This window comes from Ictidomys tridecemlineatus, unplaced genomic scaffold (assembly GCF_052094955.1).
Source record: "Ictidomys tridecemlineatus isolate mIctTri1 unplaced genomic scaffold, mIctTri1.hap1 Scaffold_161, whole genome shotgun sequence".
NCBI classification, from domain to species: Eukaryota; Metazoa; Chordata; class Mammalia; order Rodentia; family Sciuridae; genus Ictidomys; species Ictidomys tridecemlineatus.
The window spans coordinates 167939-190257 of record NW_027521410.1 but is presented as its reverse complement, the minus strand read 5'-3'; the positions used below and the strand labels follow the sequence as shown (position 1 = coordinate 190257).

At 37.8% G+C, this 22319-nt stretch overlaps 1 protein-coding gene, 1 long non-coding RNA gene and 1 pseudogene across 4 annotated transcripts in view; all 3 read right to left on the bottom strand.

Annotated features, from left to right (window-relative positions):
* LOC144372761 (uncharacterized) overlaps positions 1–8202 on the bottom strand; it is a 41155-nt gene extending 32953 nt beyond the window's left edge. For all 3 annotated transcript variants that reach the window (XR_013432656.1, XR_013432657.1, XR_013432658.1), the window contains exons 1-2: positions 8020–8202; positions 5150–5217 (exon numbers count right to left, since the gene is read on the bottom strand). This is a non-coding gene — a long non-coding RNA (uncharacterized LOC144372761). The remainder of the gene's footprint in view (positions 1–5149; positions 5218–8019) is intronic.
* LOC144372763 (olfactory receptor 2L13-like) lies at positions 1024–1968 on the bottom strand (annotated as a pseudogene).
* An 11104-nt stretch (positions 8203–19306) lies between the features above and the next one.
* LOC144372762 (olfactory receptor 2L13-like) lies at positions 19307–20312 on the bottom strand. The gene has a single exon (XM_078036017.1). The coding sequence runs from the start codon at positions 20310–20312 to the stop codon at positions 19374–19376; it is 939 nt and encodes a 312-aa protein (XP_077892143.1). The 3' UTR covers positions 19307–19373.
* Positions 20313–22319: the final 2007 nt, after the last annotated feature.

Here is a 22319-nt window from a genome sequence, read left to right as displayed (position 1 = left end):
CAAAGTAGCAGTCATGATTGTATTATAAGGGATAGGAAAGAGAAAAGGGACAGTTTCAAGGAAGAGAGAGGGTTCTCTCAGACAGGAGTGGGACAACCTGCCTTTCTGGCTTCCAGTTTTACTGAGTACCAGGGAAATTTCCAGAGTCCTGCCCAAGTCCACCTTCTGACCTTCTGACTTTTTACTGACAGCATAGGAAGTGCATGGACCTCCTCAAGAGATGGGGTGGTGCTCACAGAGGACATTGGGTCCCTGAATGTGCCTCAGTTTTCTGCCACCTTACTTGTTTTAGCACCCTTTGAAGACATCAGCAAATTATCTTTTTGGTGGTCTTTGTGTTTGGTTGCCAGGGTAACTGAGTTGAGATAGCTTCTGTGATAAGGGAGGATCCAGGCCACCTGGCAGGAAATGGCCTGATCTTGAAAAACTAGTTTGTCTCAGGGATGTGCTTATGGCTGGAGAAGTGTTAATACATCTGATCCCATCCACTTCTCTGAAGGAGAGGACGTTGAGTCTCCCAGAAGTCCTGTAATTTTGGAGACACTGGCCCTATGTGTTGTGGGACACTTGAAGGGTTTATAGTCCAAGTTGCTAGGGCTTGGGGGTTATAAGTAAGAATTAGACACATTGACAAAATGGAATAAAAACAAAGTATACAGACAATAGTAATTTCATTCAAAGCATTTAGATGTGATAACATATCAACATCAGTATGAACATTATTACTTTAGTATAGTAGAACATATAAGGTATATGATAACTTATAATGGCACAAAATAAAATGTGATTAATATCCCCATTGTTAATATGGAATTTATTGTTTTCCATTAAGGTCATTAATTATTATTGTGTTTGTTTATAGTGATCAATATATTCCTTGAATTAATTTTACTGACAAAAGTGTCACTAGAAATGTAATTATAGATGTAGACTACATTATACATCTATAGGTCAGCAGTGCTCTAGATTTTTTCAGTCTGCATGGAGAGAAGCCATGCAGAGAAGCAGGGACAACCGTGCTCACTACTTCCTGGGGGAGAACATCCCATACACTCTTCTCATGGTCCCCAGGACCTCTTTGTTTCTTAGGCTGTAGATGATGGGATTGAGCATGGGGGTGAGGATGGTATAGAAGACTGCAAGGATCTTATCCTCTGCTGGGGAGCGGAGACTCCTGGGACGTAGGTAAGTGTAGACAAAAGGTGTGTAGTAAAATGTCACCACAGTTAAATGTGCTAAGCATGTGGTGAAGGCCTTTTTTCTTCCCTCTTTTGAGCGCATGTGGAAGACAGCAAAAAGGACCCGTCCATAGGAGGCATTGATGCCAAGGAAAGGAACAAGGAGAAACAGGCTTGTGCTCACAAACACCATGTACTCATAGACCTAGGTATCTACACAGGCCAGTGGCAACATGGCAGGAACATCACAGAAGAAATGATTGATGGCCCTGGACATGCAGTAAGGAAGATGAAGGGCATAGACAGTGTGTGCCATGGAGTTAATGGAGCCCAGTGTCCAGGACCCCAGGATCATTTTCCCACACAACCTTTTACTCATACGGATGGGGTAGTGGAGTGGGTGGCAGATGGCCACAAAGCGGTCATAGGCCCTGGAGGCTAGTATTAAACCTTCTGAGCCGGCCATGGTCAGGAAGAAGAAGCTTTGCACACCACAGCCCAGGAAGGAGATGCTCTTTTGGCCAGAGAGGAAGTTTATGGCCATCTTGGGGACCGTGGAGGAGATGTACATCAGGTCCATGAGGGAGAGCTGGCTAAGGAGAAAGTACATGGGGGTGTGGAGCCATGGGTCCAAGAAGATGAGGGCAGTCATTCCTGAGTTCCCCAAACAGGCGAGAACAAATACAGAGATGATCAGGAGCAAGAGAAGTAGGCCAGTTTGGTTTTGAGGAAACAACCCCAGCAAAGTAAAATCATTTGATGTTTGGTTCCATTTCTCCATGAAAATGAACTGCTTTAACTTTTTAAAAATGAAAATAAAAACAAAATTAAGCAATGAACATGACAAAATAACAGGAGAATAAAAGAAATTATATTTACTACTGTTTATTTAGAATGAATTGGTAATCCTAAAACATCACAGCTTTGCTCATTGGATTTTTAAATACAAGTATCTGTGTAATTCAGATAACTAATGTGTAGTAGTAGCTCATATTTTTTATATCTTTTCTCATTTTTAATTGGTACATTATACTTGTACATAATTATTGTATTTTTAGTAACATTATATATGCACATAATATAGCCATATAATATTGCTGACATCACTCCCTAGTATTTCCCTCTTTCCTCTCTGCCTTTACCCCTCTATCCCTTTCCTCTACTGATCTCCCTGTGGTTTTCATGAAATTCCCATTCACTTGGCTTTCTTTTTCTTTTTCTTCTCTGGCTTCCACACAGGAGAGAAAACATGATTTTTAACTTCTCAGTTTTCCTTCTTTCACTTAACATAGTGGATTCCTGTTTCATCTATTTTCCTTCAGTTGGCATAAGTTATTTATTCTTCCTAGCTAAATAAAAATACATCATGTGTGTGTACCATATTTTCTTTTTTTTGAGACACAGAGAGAGAGAGAGAGAGAGAGAGAGAGAGAGAGAGAGAGAGAGAGAGAGAGAGAGAGAGAGAGAAGAGAGAGAGAAAGAGAGAGGGAAATTTTTAATACTAATTTTTTAGTTTTCAGTGGACACAACATCTTTATTTTATTTTTATGTGGTGCTGTGGATTGAATCCAGCACCCCATGCATGCCAGGTGAGCATGCTACTGCTTGAGCCACATCCCTAGCCACACCATATTTTTTTTATCCATTCATCCATAGATGGACACCATCATTGGTTCTATAGCTTGCATATTGTGAATCATGCTGCCATAAACATGGGTATGCATGTATCACTATCATATGATGAATTTAATTCTTCCATTTAAATACTGAAGAGTGGCAGGGCTGAGTCATATGGGTTGGTTCCATGCCTATTCTTTTGAGAAACATTGATACTGATTTTCATTATGATTAACTAATTTATAATGTCAACAGTGTAAAAGTGTTTCTTTTTCTCCACATCTTCTCTAGGGTTTATTATTATTTGTGTTCTTGATGACTGTCATTCAGAGTGGTATGAGATAAATCTAAGTGTAGTTTTGATTTGCATTTTTCTATTGTTACTGATACACACTAGAAAACACAGAGACAAAGTCAGACACCAATTCTCATCTGATCCCTGACAAAGATTCCAAAAATACAGTGAAGAAAGAATAGGTTTTTTTTTTTCAAAAATTTGCAATAGGAAAACTGATTATACATATGTAGAAAAATGAAACAAGAACTTTACCCTTCACACAGCCTAAAGTTCAACACAAAAGAGACCTAAGCATAAGGATAAGATCAGAAACTTAAACTCCTAGAAGAAAACATGGGGTCAACAAACAGACACAGGCAATAATTACTCAATAGGACCCTTAAAGCTCAACAGATAATGTCTAGAGTTCATAAAGGCATGCCATCAAATTAAAACCTTTCTTCAGAGCAAAAAAATCAATAAGGAATGTGACGAGAGAATCTAGGAGATGGGAGGAAACCTTTGTGAGGTACTCTTCTGCCAAAGGATTAGTGTCTAGAATATATAAAGAATGAAGAAAATGTTTTAGACAACAGTCAAACAGCTCAATTAATAAGTGGGCAAATGAATTAAACAGACCCTCTCAAAAACAGAAATACAAATGGCCAACAAATATATTAAAAACTATTCAATTGATTTTGATATGCTAATTGAATATTTATAGTTCCTGCCCCAGTTCTCTATGGTAACCATCTCAACTTGAAATCCAAGGTTTCTTGTATGTGAACCAATACAAATTAAACAACCAAGAAAGTCCTTCCTAGACACTTCTGGGCAGGAACATTCCTCAGGACTATGCATCACCAGAAGAAAACATGGGGTCAACATTTCAGCATTCAGGCACACGGAACAACTACTCAGTAGGACCCCTGAGGAAGCCAAGTTCCCTGCATTGTTACCACCTCAGCTTAACACTGACTGTTTACCAAACTTGTGGAGTGTGTGACTCAGAAATTTTCTGTGTGCTTGACACTATGTACTCAGTGACCTTGCCTTTTCAAATCTTCAGTTCCTGCTCTTTCCTCCCCACTGCCATTACTGCAGCTAAGTAAACCATGGTCTTATTCCAGGTGCTGTGCTGCTCTTTCAGATGCTGTAGATCACCATCCAGAGCATTGTTTTTAAACTGTGAAGGTTTTGTGTGTCCTATATGATCCACCTAGTATGTCTCTATATGATCATGCTTAATTCTATAATTCAGACAGGTAAAAGCACATGGACCTTAGACAGAATGCTTATTTCCTCTTCTAGTTCTGAAGTTTGGTTTCCATAAGGGGCAGGCAGAGGGGGAATCTGTTGCTATGTGGATCAAATAGGAAAGAATCTTAAATGTGGCACATTCAATATTTATAGCTTATATGTATTTTCAATTATTCTCTTCAGATGTAATTACATAAGTAAAGCAACAAAAATTAGATGTTCATCATTAAGAAGAGAAAAAAGGTAAAGAAACCATTAAGAGGGAAAAATGAGTAACCTTCCCCTCCTAGATAAATATTTTATACTTTTTATGCAATTCTTATTAGTATTTATGTTTTTATGTAAGTACTTTTTACTTATTGACTTATTTTATTCTGACAACAACCCTAAGAAGTGTTAAAATATCACTATTTTATAGGTGAAACAACAGAGGCGCAGAAAGATTAATTTACAAAAGTTCAGATCACTAGTAATCGTCAGATCCCAGATGCTAACCAAGTAGTCTAGGGTCAGGTAGTCTAAATTCCACTGTACCCTAATTTCTCTAATGTTACTGAAATACTAGTTAACTCAAATATTTTAAAGTTGATTGCCATTGTTAATATTTTGGTACACCATTAGCAAACTGATAAAATTTCAAGTCTTTATTAGTTTAATTTTTATAGTACAACTGAAATATAATGTTTATATTTGTAACTCAACTTTAATACCCCCTCTTTTTCTCTTTAGGTCTTCTCATTTCTGATAATGAATTTTGCCTTTCATTTATTTTCCCACATTTGTATGAACTTTGATTATGATAGTTTATAATACCTACCACAGGTAGCCTTGGTATGAGATATGCTGCTTTACGGTTTTGTACACATCCATCTGAAAGGTTGCATCCTGTGTCAGATATAAAGTTTTATCATTTTGATTATAGTCTTTTCAACAGAAAACAACAGTAATTAATAGCTTGTTGTCACAACTTACACTTAGTAACAAAATTTTTGGCTTCATGTAACCACTGAAAACAAGTAACATTTTGGAAAAGGACATCTAATAAAAAATGAAAAGCATTTTAGAGCTTTCTAATTGACAAATATTAGGAGTAAAACATGTTTGGGGAACTGGACAGATAAATGGAAGTGTTGGGCATGTGGGAGAGATGGGATCACAGACAGCTCTTCTTCTAAAAACTTTTGAAAACAAAACACTCAACCTCAGTGAAAATGAGAAAACACCAGACAATGATCTTCATGAGAAACTCATTCCTTAAACGTGTTCACTCCTTCCATTTTGTGCCAGTGCTGCTGGGTATTGACTTGCCCTAATAGACAAAATACAGAAGATTCCACTGTCTGAATTTAATATTTAGTGGGTGATAGACAATAGAGCAGCAGCTCACACATGCTCTCTGATCACACAACTATTTCTAAAGGAAAAAGAAATCAATCAGGGAATAAGGACAGAGAGACAGCTGGGCAGCAGCACTGAGGAAGCCCCTCCAACGAGGTGCTATTAGAGCCCTCAGTTCCTAGACCACTCTTGCACAGACTGAGGAGCAGGATCAACCCTGGGGAGAGCTTTCCTGAGTCATCAGGGCAGCAGCAGAGATAAGAGGGCTCTGGAAGTTCAGGCCCTAGGCAAGGGTTTAGGAAGGAGTGAGGACTCAGACTCTGCTCTAGACTGGTGAGAGGCCAGTGGATGTGGCATGGAGGCAGGGCCCTTCTGGAGCTTACTCAGCAGGCTCTGGATGATCAGACAGGTGAGAGGAGGAGCCTGTGACAGAGACTAGATGGAGGGCAATGAGGACACCTGGGGCTAACCTGGGTTTAGAAAAGGTAGTCAAGCAAGCAAGGGAACCCTGAGGTTTGAGCATATCAGCATAACTGTGTACTGCTTAGGGAGAGGGTGGGGACCTATTGACTCCTCTGTGTGTCCCCTGGCTCAGGGGCTATTGCTTATTGTGCTGTCAGTATATCTGCTAATTGACAGAACCAAATAATAATCTTAGGAGTAAATTAGTGATATAGACCAAATTACAATCTGACCAGATCATTTTATAAATTAGTCTTTACTATGCACACCATAGAAATAAAGGTACTTTCTTCTTTGTTTAGGAAAGGTATAATTGCAGAGGAAGAAAGGACCTAGTAGCCCTTACAATGTCAATCCCTGAACACACAGTGTGCTGTAAATTTGTATCTCAATCTCCCAGTCATTTTGAAGAGAGATCTGTGTTAACAATTAGATTCTCTGCTATGTAATTCAATGTCAAAAAAATTGTTTAATGATAATTACAGCAATAATTATTTTTTCCAAAGTTGAAACTTTTTCTGTTGTCAGGTAATTGATAAGAATATTTACTTTCAGTGTCCTACATCTTAAGTTTGAAAGTGTTATAATCTAGGACATTGGAGTTTGTCCTGAGGATCTTTTTTCATTAGTGATCAACAAGTTTCTTCATCAAAGATGGAATTTATTTTTATGCTCCAGCTTTATATAAAACACCACCTTTTAGTAAGTTTATAACTTGAATAATATTGTTTCTGTGGCTACAGATCAGTGTCTCTCTTAATCATCCTTCCAGGCATGTTGTTCAATTCTGTAGTTAAAAAACCCTGCATTTGACAGGTCCTAACAGAGGTAAGGGAAGCAATTGTAGAAACCCAAATTTATGTTGCAAAGTTTACAAGTACTGCACATTTTTAAAAGTATTACGGACACTCATCCCAAGACCAATGAGCGAACAGTTGAGTCTCTGCTAACTCAATCCCAGCAACCTTAGGTGAGAGCTGTGGAGAAAGGAGTAAGAGAGCTTTGTGTGTCCAGCATATAGCGGGTCATGAAGGCTTTATCCAACTCCCCTCTTCCTTCCATACCTCAAATTTGGAGGAGACTCAGACCCAGAGAAATGCATTATCTCAGTTAAGGTCACAACCCTGGGGAAAAGCACAATGTGGAATTCTGAAAGTTCATATCACCTCATTTTACTTTTTTTTTCTTTATTTGGTGCCTGGCATTGAACACAGTGCTTAACCACTAAGTACATCCCCATCCCTTTTCATTTTTATTTTGAGACAATTTCTGGCTGAATTGCTTAGGGCCTTGTGAAATTGCTGAGGCTTGCTTTAAACTTGTGATCCTCTTGCATCAGTCTCCAGAGCCACTGGAATTAAGGCATGCACCACCATACCCAGCACCTCATTTTACTTTTATGTTTACCCTTAACTTTCCCAGTCTGTCATGTAATGACTTACTCATTGTACAGTAGAAAGTGTTTTCTTTTGAAAGGAAAACCACATCTCCACAAGGTCTCCATTAGTTAAAGCTACCACAGATCAACAGCTCAGCTAAATAATATCATTTTGTCTCATCTCATTTGAAACTCATGAGTTTGTATTTGGAGAGAAGTAAGTTTATAATTAAAGGATGCCCTGCTTACATTTATTGAGTTTTTCAAAAAGGTTTATACACCAGTGCGTCCTCAGTCTTCCAGGCTATGCAACTAGGGCCTGCCACTGAGTAGAAAGGAATTCTCAGAACATATTCATCTTCACTGCTCCCCCCTTTAGCCATCATCTTTATACTGAAATCACAAAGCTCTTGACCTTCTGCATGGTCCCCTATGTTATAGCTTTGTCCATACACCTTCCTTTGCTGTTACCTTGTTCAAGTGGAAACAGTAAAACATTCCTTACTTACTCAGGTTCTACAAGGAGGACAGAAGGATGAGCTGCTGCAGCTGGTGTGCAGGACCTTCCTCCAGGAAGCCTCACATGTTCTCCTTTCACCTCTAATTGATCCCCAGTGTCCAAGTCCACAGGGAGAGGAGCCTGGCCATTTCACCTGAATTTGCTGACTTGGAAATGAACTCAGTTCAAACTTGGAGCAAATCCACCAATCCACTCAGCTCTTCAGCTTTGACCTGCTGCCCAAGGTTAGTCTCAAGAGGGAGGAACAAGCTATTCCAGAACAGCATGGAGAGCTGTAAAGGGTGTTAGGTAATGGTTATTGAATCTCCTTGTTTTTCTTATTTAGAGACCTAAGGATCAACCAGATGTAGGAATCACGTATGAATCTTCTGCTGGAGAATAACTACATTAGTTGCAGGAGCAATTACCCTCTCCAATCTGGTCAGTTTCCAGAGGAAATTATTGGATCTAATGTGACTAAGATAAATTATGCTCTGACCCATACATTCTTCTATTTGAGCAGAGGTAGATGATGGTTTTGTGATAAACCAGTCAAAAATTTTACCAACATAAAAATTTGATTTAGACAAAATGTGAAAAAATAACATTTAAATTCAGATTAAATAAATCTATCCTACCAAGTCCACCATTGACTAGATGACTGAGTTGGGATTAAACACTTAAAATATTAGTTCATTGGAAAAATCATTAAAATAAGACTAATTGGAAGAAAATTATGACAACTAATTTGAAGTATGCATGCTCAATGTTGCAGAGTATTTTTTGCAGGGATGGTAATCTCTTACTATCTCATTGAGTGTCTTACTAGATGTGAGGACCTCTTACTATCTTATTGAATCCAGAGACTGATAAAACTGTGAGGTGTGCATTCATGTTGTTTTTGGTGCTTAATTTTGATCTGGAGTATTTTATTATATTATGAGATGACCAAATTATTTAATGAGATTGTATTCAAAAAATACTAGTAAATCATATTATGGAAATATAATGAATTACAAAACTTAATTATTTCAAATTTTAGGAGTGCATATGTTCTAAATGAATAAATAAATCTATTATTATTATTACTAATCTTTTACAAAGATTAGTAATAATAGTACCTGCCTCCTCCTTGTGCAGAGGGGTGCCTACTGCATCTACCTGCAGAACTCGAGCCCAGCCTATCCTCAGAATCCCCAGGCTTCACAGTTGACCTAGAGCAATAAAACATGGCTGCAGAAGTGTGCAAGCCATAATGACAAATCTTAGTTTGAATTTAAGAACACAAATACCATATTGGTTATTTGGCATGTCAAAAAACATTCTTATTTTTTAAAATCTAGTCAAACATGTCTTTTGCAAAATCCAATACTCTTCCATGTTTCCTTGACTTAACTTTGAAATAAATGGATTTAGTGAGAAAATACAGTCAGTATTCAAATCTCCTGAAATTAACTGTATCCGCCTCCTTCTCTCTGGACCCACATGCTAAGCCTTTTCACCACTGACAGTGCAAGAAGTGGCCCTGCCCCAACCTAGGTGCACCATCATTTTCTGCAAGTAGATCATCTCTTCTGCATCTTCCCTTTCCATTTGTCTCTCAGCTGGATTAGTCTCATTAAGCATGTAAATAATTTGTTAAAGAAAATGTGTGGTAGTAGGAAATTTAATCATACTCTTCAAACCAATGTAAAAATCAAACAACCTGAGGTAAAGTTCAGGATAGTTTTCAGTTGGTAGAGATGGTAGCTGTTCCATATTAAGGTGGGTAATGTGGGTATGATGGGTATTAAAGTGGATGAAGTGGGTATTAGGGCCAGGGTTTCATACCGACCTGCAAAGATAAAAGGACCCTAAATTTCCATGATGGGAATGGGTGAAGACAAACAAAGCAAGTATTTTCATAAGTGTGTGACACAGATGAAGGGTGTAACATGGGAGGGACACAAAGTAAACTTCGTTCCTTGAACACCTTGGAATGTATGTTTAGAAACTTTACTAAGAGTTTTAAGGGAGACTATGGGGTGAAACTCACTCCACAAAGGTTGCATACTCTCTGTGAACTAGAATGACCCAACTTAGATGTGATCTGGACATCAGAAGAATCTTTAAATGAGAGAGTCATTGCTGAGGTCTTTTTTATAGTTGTTGGAACACCTGGACACCCAAAACAGTTCCCTTATATTGATTGCTGGCAAGAGGTACTACAGAAACATCCCCCTTGGTTCAGGGCCTGTCTAAATGGACAGTCCAAGCTGATGTTGGATTAAATCATAGCAGCCTCTAAGACCCCCTGAAAAAGGCAGCTAAGCAGAAAAAAAACCTGACAAATAAAATACAGAAAAGGAACTAGTTTTTCCCCAATGAGGGAGAAAAGAACACACCACCTTACACCTCTATTCAATATAGAGGAGCTCATGTGGGTGACCCAAGCTGCTTGAAATGGCTGGAGGGACATGTTCCACATGCAGAAGGCAACATCCAAGTCTATGCCGAAGCCCAGTTCCCTGACAGAGACACAGAGTCAGACCTCAACAAAGATGAAAAATTCCCAAAGATAAAAACAACCCACTCCACCCAACCTTACCAAGACCTATGAGACAACAAACAGGCTGCCCCCTCAGCCCATTCATCCCGAGAGGCAATGGATGATGCCTCTTCTTTTTTTTTTATTTTTAATTTTTAATTTTTTTATTGGTTGTTCACAACATTACAAAGCTCTTGACATATCATATTTCATACATTAGATTGAAGTGGGTTATGAACTCCCAATTTTACCCCAAATGCAGATTGCAGAATCATGACGGTTATACATCCACAATTTTACATAATGCCAAATTAGTAATTGATGTATTCTGCTACCTTTCCTATCCCCTACTATCCCCCCTCCCCTCTCCTCCCTTCTTCTCTCTCTACCCAATCTACTGTAATTCATTACTCTCCTTGTTTATTTTCCCATTCCCCTCACAACCTCTTATATGTAATTTTGTATAGCAATGAGGGTCTCCCTTCATTTCCATGCAATTTCCCTTTTCTCTCCCTTTCCCTCCCATCTCATGACTCTGTTAAATGTTAGTCTTTTCTTCCTGCTCTTCCTCCTTGCTCTGTTCATAGTTGCTCTCATTATATCAAAGAAGACATTTGGTATTTGTTTTTTAGGGATTGGCTATCTTCACTAAGCATAATCTGCTCTAGTGCCATCCATTTCCCTGCAAATTCTATGATTTTGTCATTTTTTATTGCTGCATAGTACTCCATTGTGTATAGATGCCACATTTTTTTTATCCATTCATCTATTGAAGGGCATCTGGGTTGGTTCCACAGTCTAGCTATTGTGAATTGTGCTGCTATGAACATCGATATGGCAGCATCCCTGTAGCATGCTCTTTTAAGGTCTTCAGGGAATAGTCCAAGAAGGGCAATAGCAAGGTCAAGTGGTGGTTCCATTCCCAGCTTTCCCAGGAATCTCCAAACTGCTTTCCAAATTGGCCGCACCAATTTGCACATGGAAAATGAACAATATGCTACTGAATGATCAATGGGTTACAGAAGACATAAAGGAGGAAATCAAAAAATTCTTAGAGATAAATGAAAATACAGACACAACATATCGGAATCTATGGGACACAATGAAAGCAGTTTTAAGAGGAAAATTCATCGCCTGGTGGTCATTCCTCAAAAAAGGAAAAAACCAACAAATAAATGAGCTCACACTTCATCTCAAAGCCCTAGAAAAGGAAGAGCAAAACAACAGCAAATGTAGCAGAAGGCAAGAAATAATTAAAATCAGAGCGGAAATTAATGAAATTGAAACAAAAGAAACTATTGAAAAAATTAACAAAACTAAAAGTTTGTTCTTTGAAAAAATAAATCAGATCGACAGACCTTTAGCCATGCTAACAAAGAGAAGAAGAGAGAGAACTCAAATTACTAACATACGGGATGAAAAAGGCAATATTACAACAGATGCTACAGAAATACAGAAGACAATTAGAAATTATTTTGAAAACCTATATTCCAATAAAATAGGAGATAGTGAAGACATCAATAAATTTCTTAAGTCATATGATTTGCCCAGACTGAGTCAGGAGGATACACACAATTTGAACAGACCAATATCAATGGATGAAATTGAAGAAGCCATCAAAAGACTACCAACTAAGAAAAGCCCAGGACCGGATGGGTATACAGCGGAGTTTTACAAAACCTTTAAAGAAGAATTAATACCAATACTTTTCAAGTTATTTCAGGAAATAGAAAAAGAGGTAGCTCTTCCAAATTCATTCTATGAGGCCAACATCACCCTGATTCCGAAACCAGACAAAGACACCTCAAAGAAAGGAAACTACAGACCAATATCTCTAATGAACCTAGATGCAAAAATCCTCAATAAAATTCTGGCGAATCGAATACAAAAACACATCAAAAAAATTGTGCACCATGATCAAGTAGGATTCATCCCTGGTATGCAAGGCTGGTTCAATATACGGAAATCAATAAATGTTATTCACCACATCAATAGACTTAAAGATAAGAACCATATGATCATCTCAATAGACGCAGAGAAAGCATTCGACAAAGTACAGCATCCCTTTATGTTCAAAACTCTAGAAAAACTAGGGATAACAGGAACATACCTTGACATTGTAAAAGCTATCTATGCTAAGCCTCAGGCTAGCATCATTCTGAATGGACAAAAGTTGAAGGCATTCCCTCTAAAATCTGGAACAAGACAGGGATGCCCTCTATCACCACTTCTATTCAATATAGTTCTCGAAACACTGGCCAGAGCAATTAGACAGACGAAAGAAATTAAAGGCATAAAAATAGGCAAATAAGAACTTAAATTATCACTATTTGCAGATGACATGATTCTATACCTAGAAGACCCAAAAGGGTCTACAAAGAAACTACTAGAACTAATAAATGAATTCAGCAAAGTGGCAGGATATAAAATCAACACGCATAAATCAAAGGCATTTCTGTATATCAGCGACAAAACTTCTGAAACGGAAATGAGGAAAACACTCCATTCACAATATCCTCCATAAAAATAAAATACTTGGGAATCAACCTAACAAAAGAGGTGAAAGATTTATACAATGAAAACTACAGAACCCTAAAAAGAGAAGTAGAAGAAGATCTTAGAAGATGGAAAAATATACCCTGTTCATGGATAGGCAGAACTAACATTATCAAAATGGCGATATTACCAAAAGTTCTCTATAGGTTTAATGCAATGCCAATCAAAATCCCAACGGCATTTCTTGTAGAAATAGATAAAGCAATCATGAAATTCATATGGAAAAATAAAAGACCCAGAATAGCAAAAGCAATTTTAAGCAGGAAGTGTGAATCAGGCGGATGATGCCTCTTCTACACCAGCTACTTCTTCTCTGTGATGTCTTCAGGAATCAAAGGGAGTGAAAATCAAAGGAAGTGAAACTATTGTAAGATGGAATTCAAGCAAGTTACTTCAAGCTCTTTCAATGGATAAATATTAAAATGGATAAGTTACCTCAATTTGATTCATTTTTACGTGATGAAAAAAAAATGTCCTAACATTATTGAAACAAAATCACAATGGTTAAGGCTGCTTCCATGTGAGGTGCAGGGTCTATTTTATTAACAATATTTTATGATAGGTGTTGTTAAAGTTAGCAGATTAAAACATGGGTAATAAAATAGATACTGTGTTATCTGTTATGACACACAATAAAAATATCATATTTATGTGTCGTTCATTATCTCCTCTTTTTTCAAAATTTTAAATCAGGATATTTTTGGCCATCTCATGATAGGTGAGTAATTGATAGTATATAATTAAATTAATACAATAAAAAATACAGAAATTGTTGTAGTATTAGTTAATTTCAAATAGTATACTTTTTACTTGATAATAACTAAATTATGCATCATGATATATGATGTTATCAGTTTAATATGATTGTCTTGTGTTGATTAGAGATTACATTCAAAGAAATAATTTACTCTCCTCAATTTTTTTCTTTTGCAAATTATGAAAGTTCATACCATAATTAAATATCAACTGCTTCATAAAGACTCAGAATTCTACTTTAATAATCTTAAAATACATTTTAGAATCCAAATTTGGAATAATTTAAGTTTATTTAAAAGTCTTGGCTTTTATATTAGGGTAATAATAAATAAGATAATGTAAATCATTTTAATATTTTTAAGTGTATAATTTTGTGCTATTAAGAGCATTCACACTGATGTACAACCAGCACTGCCATGCATCCTCAGACTTTTTAATCAGTTCAAACTAAAACTCATGAAAAATTTATCTCCCCTTCCCTTAGCCCCAGGTATCCACCACTCCAATTCCTGTCTCTCTTAATTTGACTACTCTTTTTCATGACTAGTTTCTTTCACTAAGAATAATGTTTTCAGTGTTTATTCTTATTGTGGTCTATGTCTATATTTACTTTGTTGTAATCCCAGTGAGTTTTACATTGTGTATATGTACCACGTTTTGTTTATCATTCACCTCCAGATGGACAGGGCACACAGAGAGTTGTTTTAGCATTTCCTTTGGTTTCTTTGTGTGAATACCCAAAGGTGGAAATGCTGGACATTTATTAATTCAGGGCTATTTCTTTTTTGAGGAGTCACTCTATTATTTTCCATAGTGGCATCACCATTTCAAATTGCCACAAAACCCTGCAAAGCTTCAAGTTTTATACCTTCTTATCCAAACATATTTTCTTTTACTTTTGGATGAAACTTTCCTTAGTGAATGTGAAATGGCTTCTCTTTGCGGTTTTGATCAGTTGCCTGATGAGTACAGAGGTCTGTGATAGCTTCATGCCTGTGGTATGCTTGGCGGCTAGGGAGTTTCTGTGCAAAGACACAGAGTGCCTTTGAGGGAAAACTTCTATGCAAAGACACAGGATACCTGACTGCTATGGCAATGGCCTTCATGAGGATGCTCTATGTTAGAGTCTTATCAGTCTCTTCCTTGATCTCAGACCCACAACTCTTGGGAATAAATGAACACTTGTTAGACAGCTGCAATGTTTCACTGAGCCTAAACTTGCACATAACAGTAACTTTATACAATGGAATTACCTGAGAGCTACACAAAGCTCCTAACATTGCATTTTGCAACTTAGTATGTAACTGAGGAATAAGCTTCATAATGTTGCTAAGTCTGAAACATGTGTAGTAATACAAGGAACAATATGTATTAATTATACCAATATAACCTATTGTTATAAATAAAGCTAGCATCTCAGGTGAGCAGCTTTGTTTTTGCCTGTGTACTGTGCTTCTTTCTCCTTTTATTTTCCTTACACCTCCCAATGCATATACCAAGATCCTCACCCTGCATTGATGGTTCTAAGAAGTAGAATCTGTGTGAGGTGAGTATAAGGTCATGAACATAGGGACTCACAAATGGAATCAGGGCCATTGAAAATTAGCTCCTAGTGAGCTTTCTCACCCTCCACCACGTGAGGACATAGAACAAAGGCACCATGTTTAATCAGGATGCAGCCCTCACCAGGCACTGCATCTGCAAGAATAGATTCACATTGCTTACGTGTTTCTTACCTTGAATGCACTAAGGTACAATCACAACTTGGATGCACTAAGGTACAATCTCTGCTGTTCTTGTCAGGTGCCACCAAGCATGACACAGGCATGAGTCTATCACAGACCTCTGTACTCATCAGGCGACTGAAGATAAGAAGCACTAGAAGAGTGCAGGCCCTGTTCTCATTCCATGCGGTGAATGTTGGAGAGAAGAGGAGCCTGATCCACTGTTCTCTGACACTCTATGGCCTTGGGAAACTCATGCATCTCTGAACTTTATTTGTTGGAAAGCAAAATGTCAGCATTGTTCCCTGTAATATCAGTAATGGCATCACTGAAACTGAGCTAGCAAATTGAACCCTTCTAACACTGATTTAAGGTTGACCTGAGATGCCAGATGAAAAACAATAAAGTCACTGCTTCAGGAATTGCCCCAGTAGGTCATGCAAACTGCCTGCTGTCTTTACAACTCTTATTTTTTTTCTTAGCACCTTTTTATGGAACTGCCAACCATGACCATAAGATTGGATTTATACAGTAGCTGGTGAACCCATCTTTAAGTGATTTCCATTTTTCTTAATGACTTATGCAGATTCCACTTCAAACTTCTTAAGATTTTGATATGAAGTATATCTGAAAAGATCACATTTGAAACAATGTGAGAATTTTCAGAGTGAAATCTAATCATTTTCAGAAATGATTAGATTAGGAAAAGTGTGACCTTATCAGTGGATTAGGCAGGTATCTAGGTGGTAACTATATGCAGTAGAGCATTACTGAAGCAGGTAGGTTTCTCTGTGTGTGCCTTTTGAGTTTATATATTGCCCTGATGAATGCAGTGCGTTCTCTCTCTCTCTCTCTCTCTCTCTCTCTCTCTCTCTCTCTCTCTCTCTCTCTCTCTCTCTCTCTCTCTCTCTTCTCTCTCTCTCTCCCTCTTCCTCTCCCTCTCCCCCCCTCTCTTTCTCCCCTGTCCTCCTTCTTGACCCCACCATGAGGGCAGCAGCTTTCCTCTACCATGCCCTTCCTCCATGATGTGCTTCCTGACCTTGGAGTCAGAACAATCAAGTTGACTATATAGACTCAGATCTCAGAAACCATGGGTTGCAAATAAAATTTCCTCTTCTGTGGTTTTGACATCAGGTCTTTTGGTCATGGCAAAACATGGCTCCTCCACATACTAGAATTTACTCAGTCTTTTCACCAAGATTCTGCAAGTCAATGCTAGTTTTTATTCCCAGATAAAATTCCTCTGTTGGAGAGGATATATCTGTCTAAATCTAGTTTTTTGGTGCTTTATTGGTTTTCACGCTGACATTCCAAAGATGGGCAGAGATGATGTAATTTTCATTACTGTAACTTTTTGCTATCAGTAAACATGCACATGTCAAGGCCATCAGAAATGAAGTTCTGAAATATTTTTCTAGTAAGTCCTCTGGATCAGGTGAATTATAAAGTAGAGCCCACTGACATGCAAGTAAACCCAGAAGCTCTCCTTCCCCTCAACTCCCTGACATTCAAAGATGAATTGTAGAAATCTCTGGCATTGCTCAGATTTCTGCAATCTGCTAGGTTCTTTATTATCATCTACTCCTTATAGTCTTGAATGTTGTGCAATGATGCATCTCAGGGAAACTTATCAAATCCTCTTCCTCTCAGCATCCTGGTTCTCTACTCAACATGCATAATTGTGGCCACATTTTTAACCCAATTGCTAACCTGCAGCCATTATTTTGTACTTCCTTTCATTCATTTTCCCCTTGCAACTGTTAGATGAAAAATTTATAGCACATTGTATCTATTCAAGTTATTTTTAATGCTCTCTGTATGTACTGGTCTTTAATATATTAATTAGGAAAGTTTGATATGAGGAAAAAGAAATGAGTATTTTCTTAACTTTTTCATCACAAATGTAGTTAAGCATTGTGATAAAATGGAATATAGCAACAATTAACTTTTTTATCCACCTAAATGCTAATGAGCATTTTTTCTTGCCTTTAAATCTACAGGAAAAAAAGAACTTATGTTAAAGAGTAGATGTATAGGTATCTGAATATTGAATACTTAAGTTATTTTAGTGGACAAAGATGTATAAATGTCTCATAAGTTGGATACCAGTGTGATATTTGTGCCTTAGCCTGAGTTCTTCTATTCCTTTTTCAGAACCCTAAACAATCATGAAACAATCTCACTTTTCAGCCACATATTAAAATATTGTTTTAATTCTCCTCAAGCCCTGTAGTCACTACCATTAGTTTCTAAAGAACTTCCTAGCCACAGTTAAACTGATATTTACAATCTAATTGTAGCACATGGGGTTCTTAATTCAAGGTGAAAGAAATAAATTAATCTCCATTGAGACAAAAAAAGAACATTCTGAAAGATGTCTGGTTGCCCATTAAATCTTCAGATACAAAAGAAGTAGGCTGGATGTGTACACACCAAGAACAGTGCCAGAATAGGCATGAGGCAGCATTATTATAAGATGTCACCTGGTCAAACCTCACTCCAGGACTTTCAGGTCAAGGCACCTCAACACAACCCATAAGCACAGGTTTGGGGGATGTGGACAGCATATGGGATGGAGAGTTACTCCAGGAAGGAGTTGGGCATATGGTTGATGGCTCATGGAACTGACCAGGCAAACAGGAAGAATGGGATACAGTGATACAAGGCTGCCAAGTAGATGTTTGATGTTGACACTAGTGTGCCCTGTTGGAGGCCCAGGAATTACTTAGATTTTAGGGAATCAGAGACCCCATGTCCAGCTCAGATGAGCCACTGATAACAAATGTCAAGGATAAATTTTTAGTAACAGCAAGGAACATGGCAAGTACACAATCACAGAATATGAAAAAGGCAAAGAGAGAAAACTATGGCCTTAGTACCTGTAGCAGAAAGAGCTTCTTTATGTATTATGTGCCTGGAGAAAGATTACAGATGTGAATAATTATGCTTCCTAGGAGCCATTTGGATTTCAATATCTCTACAAAAGTTAAAACTAAATGTTAGAAGAATACAACTTGTTGTTGTTATTGTTTTTGACTTTTTTCCACATTGGTACAGGGGATTAAACCCAGGGTACTAAACAATTAAGCTACATTACCAGACCATTTAATTTTTTAAAAATTTTTATTTTGAGACATGTCTGTATAAGATTCTCAAAGCCATGCTAAGTTGATTAGGCTGCCTTTCAATGTGCAATCCTCCTGCCTCAACCTCCTAAGTTGTGATTTTCGGCACCACATCCAGGTGAAATAGTTGTTTTAAGAGTATAATTCCTTGTCCCAAGACCAGAAACCATAGAGAGAATAATAAGCCGTATGTGATCCTGAAGGAGAGGACTACTAGCCACCCAGAAGTGCTGGATATTTGGAGACCCAGGCCCCATGTTGTTGTGGGAAACTTGAAATGTACACAGTGCATGCTGCTAACAGGATATAACATGCAGTGCTGGAAAACATAAAATAAAAACACAGGATACAAACACAGCAAGGGTATAATGTCAAACAGAAATAATATTTCAATATCAGTTTATTATTACTTTAAAATATTATGTGAACAAATAGCATATTGTATATTACATATAATAGGATAATATCAACATTGTCAATGTTATCATTGAGTTTTCAATTAAATATATTAATTATTAATTATATATAATAATAAGTAATTTAATATCACATTTAAACATGTTACTAGAAATCTAATTACATATGTGGAATAACATATATCTATACGTCAGCAGTGCTCTAGAGAGTTCCAATCTGCATGGAGAGAAGCCATATAGAGGAACAGGGATGGCCATGCTCATTTCTTCTTGGAGGAGAACATCCCACACACTCTTCTTATGGCTCCCAGCACCTCCTTGTTCCTCAGACTATAGACAATGGGATTGAGCATGGGGGTTAGGATGGTGTAGAAGACAGCTAGATTCTTATCCTCTTCAGGTGAGCGAAGACTCTTGGGCCGAAGATAAGTGTAGGCAAAAGGAGCATAGTAAAATATCACCACAGTTAAATGTGTGGAGCACGTGGTGAAGGCCTTTCTTCTTCCTTCCTTTGACCTCATGTGGAAGATAGCAAAAATGACTCGTCCATACGATGCTGTGGTGCCAAGGAAAGGAAGGAGGAGAACCAAGAGTGCACTAAAAATAACCATGTACTCATAGATCCAGGTGTCCGTACAGACCAGAGGCATCATGGCTGGGATGTCACAGTAGAAGTGACTGATGGTCCTGGACCTGCAGTATGGAAGATGAAGAGCATACACAGTGTGTACTAGGCCATTGAGGGAACCTAGTGTCCAGCACCCAAGGATCATTTTCACACACATTCTTTTGCTCATATATATGTGATAATGCAGGGGGTGACAGATAGCCACAAAGCGGTCATAGGCCATGGAGGCCAGGAGTAAGCCTTCAGAACTTGCCATGGTGACAAAGAAGAACATTTGCACACCACAGCCCAGGAAAGAGATGCTCCTCTGGCCAGAGAGGAAGTTGATGGCCATCTTGGGGACAGTGGAGGAGATGTACATCAGGTCCATGAGGGAGAGCTGGCTGAGGAGAAAGTACATGGGGGTGTGGAGCCGGGGGTCCAAGAAGATGAGGGCAGTCATCCCTGAGTTCCCCAAACAGGCGAGAACAAACACAGAGATGATCAGGAGCAAGAGAAATAGGCCTTTCTGATTCGGGGGAAACAACCCCAACAAAATAAAGTCATTTGAAGTATGGTTCCAATTATCCATAAAAACCTATTTTCTCAAATTCCTTGAAAAGAAATAAAAATGAAAATTGAGCATATAAGATGAAATAAAACAGTAAAGGGAAAAAAGAAGAAATTGCCTTTATTAGTGTTTATTTAAAATTAATTATTTTAATTTCAACCTGTACCTTTTCTTAAATTTATTTTGAGACCTGAATTGAATTTTCCTTCCCCAGTTCTCTCTGATAACCATTTCAGCAAGTCATAGGCACATACATGCTCATGAAATACAAAGTTTAATATGACACACAGCAAGGACAGTTGAATTCCCTGGAGCCTTCCTGCCTGTTGACTCCTACTAAGAGCATTCCTAGGACTATACACTAGGCTCAGCCCTGGAGGAAGCCAGGATCCTGCTTTCCCAGCTCCCCAACTCAGCACTCAGGTTCACCACAGACATGGCCTTTGGGGCACAGAAGTGCCCTGTGTGCTTGAGTCTGCATCCTCAGTGACCTTGCCTCCTCCACACCTTTAGTGCCTGCTCTCCCCTCCCCACTGGCACTGCTGCAGCTGAGTAAGCCAGGGTCTTCTCCCAGAGCTGTGCTGCTCACCTCCTAAACAGAAGCTGCTCAGCTGGCCCTAAAAGGGGGTCACCATCCAAAGCATTATTCTCGTCCTGTGAAGATATAGTGTGACCTATAATATCCATACTTATTATAATATGTCCTTTAGATATTGTCTCCTCCCTAATGAGTTTTCTATTTTCTGAAGTCTTATAGACTCATTTTTTTCTTTTTTATATGTGTGTTTGTGTAAGGAAAAAACACATGATAAAAATAACAGGTTACAGTAATATGCAAGATTTTTATTCTATTTTTCACAGCAGCAAGCATACTTTATGTGGTGATGGGTATACCAACATGGGTTTTGATTACAGAAACACATAGTCAGAGGCTTTTTTTCTGTTTACATAGGAATCTTTGAGATGTCATTGCTTATATGAACTCTTATTTATGTTACTTCATTTATCTTAATCCATATACAGCCCAATTATGTAAATATAGACACTGATGTCTTCATTTTCTAAGTATGAAAAGTAGAATTCACCAATGAAAAGAGAAGTTTTTGAAGCTACAGTGTGTACTCAGAGTAGGAATTGAGCCTGTGTGACTCCTTTACATTTTCAATCATTTTTTAACTATTTGGTAAAGTCTTTACTGTTTATACACATTCAAAACAATTTCTATAACTATCACTGTCCTCCATAAGATGAGGCCTGTTTTCATATCTGCGACTAGGTCAGAGCACATGGACCTTAAAGAGGAAGTTCTTTTGTTCTCCCTGTCCTACACTGCAAGTTTTCATCTTGTCATTTAATAAGGAGGCCTATGATTCCATTTAGAATAGCAGCTACAGAGAGTTCAGAGTATCATAAAAATATAGATGATAATTGCTGTATTAATTATCTTTGTTTCCTAAATTGAAAACGCATGTGCATTTTCAATTCAATGCATGAGTATATTGACTTCAGGATCACATTCATCTGTATTGAAGATTTTGCAATCTGGAACTTTGGAGTTAGATATGAGGGTATAATTCCTTTGAAGACCAGAAAATTTCTATATTGGGTATTGGACCTTATTTTATATCCTAGAATATCTTCAAACACCACTCTTTTTGTTACATTATAATATGGAGAATATTGCTCTGTGATTACAAGCTGTCTCAAGGATTAGTGTTTCCCTTGATTATTTTATAAGGCATGTTATAAAATATTGAGAGTTTAAAAATATAACCTTGATCTGACAGAACCTAATACATACAAGTGCAGCAAGTGTAGCTGGATGAGTTCATTTTGCAAAACTTACAAAAAAGCAAAACTAATTAATACAATGAAAATTAATGGTCCCTGAAAAAAATGTTACAGTCAGCCCTGGACTAAAAAGTGAATTGTTTAATTGAACCTAGGCTAACTCAGTTCCAATAACCTCATATAAAAGCTTTGAAGATGGAATTAAGTGAGATTTGGGTTTAGCTTATAGAACTCTGA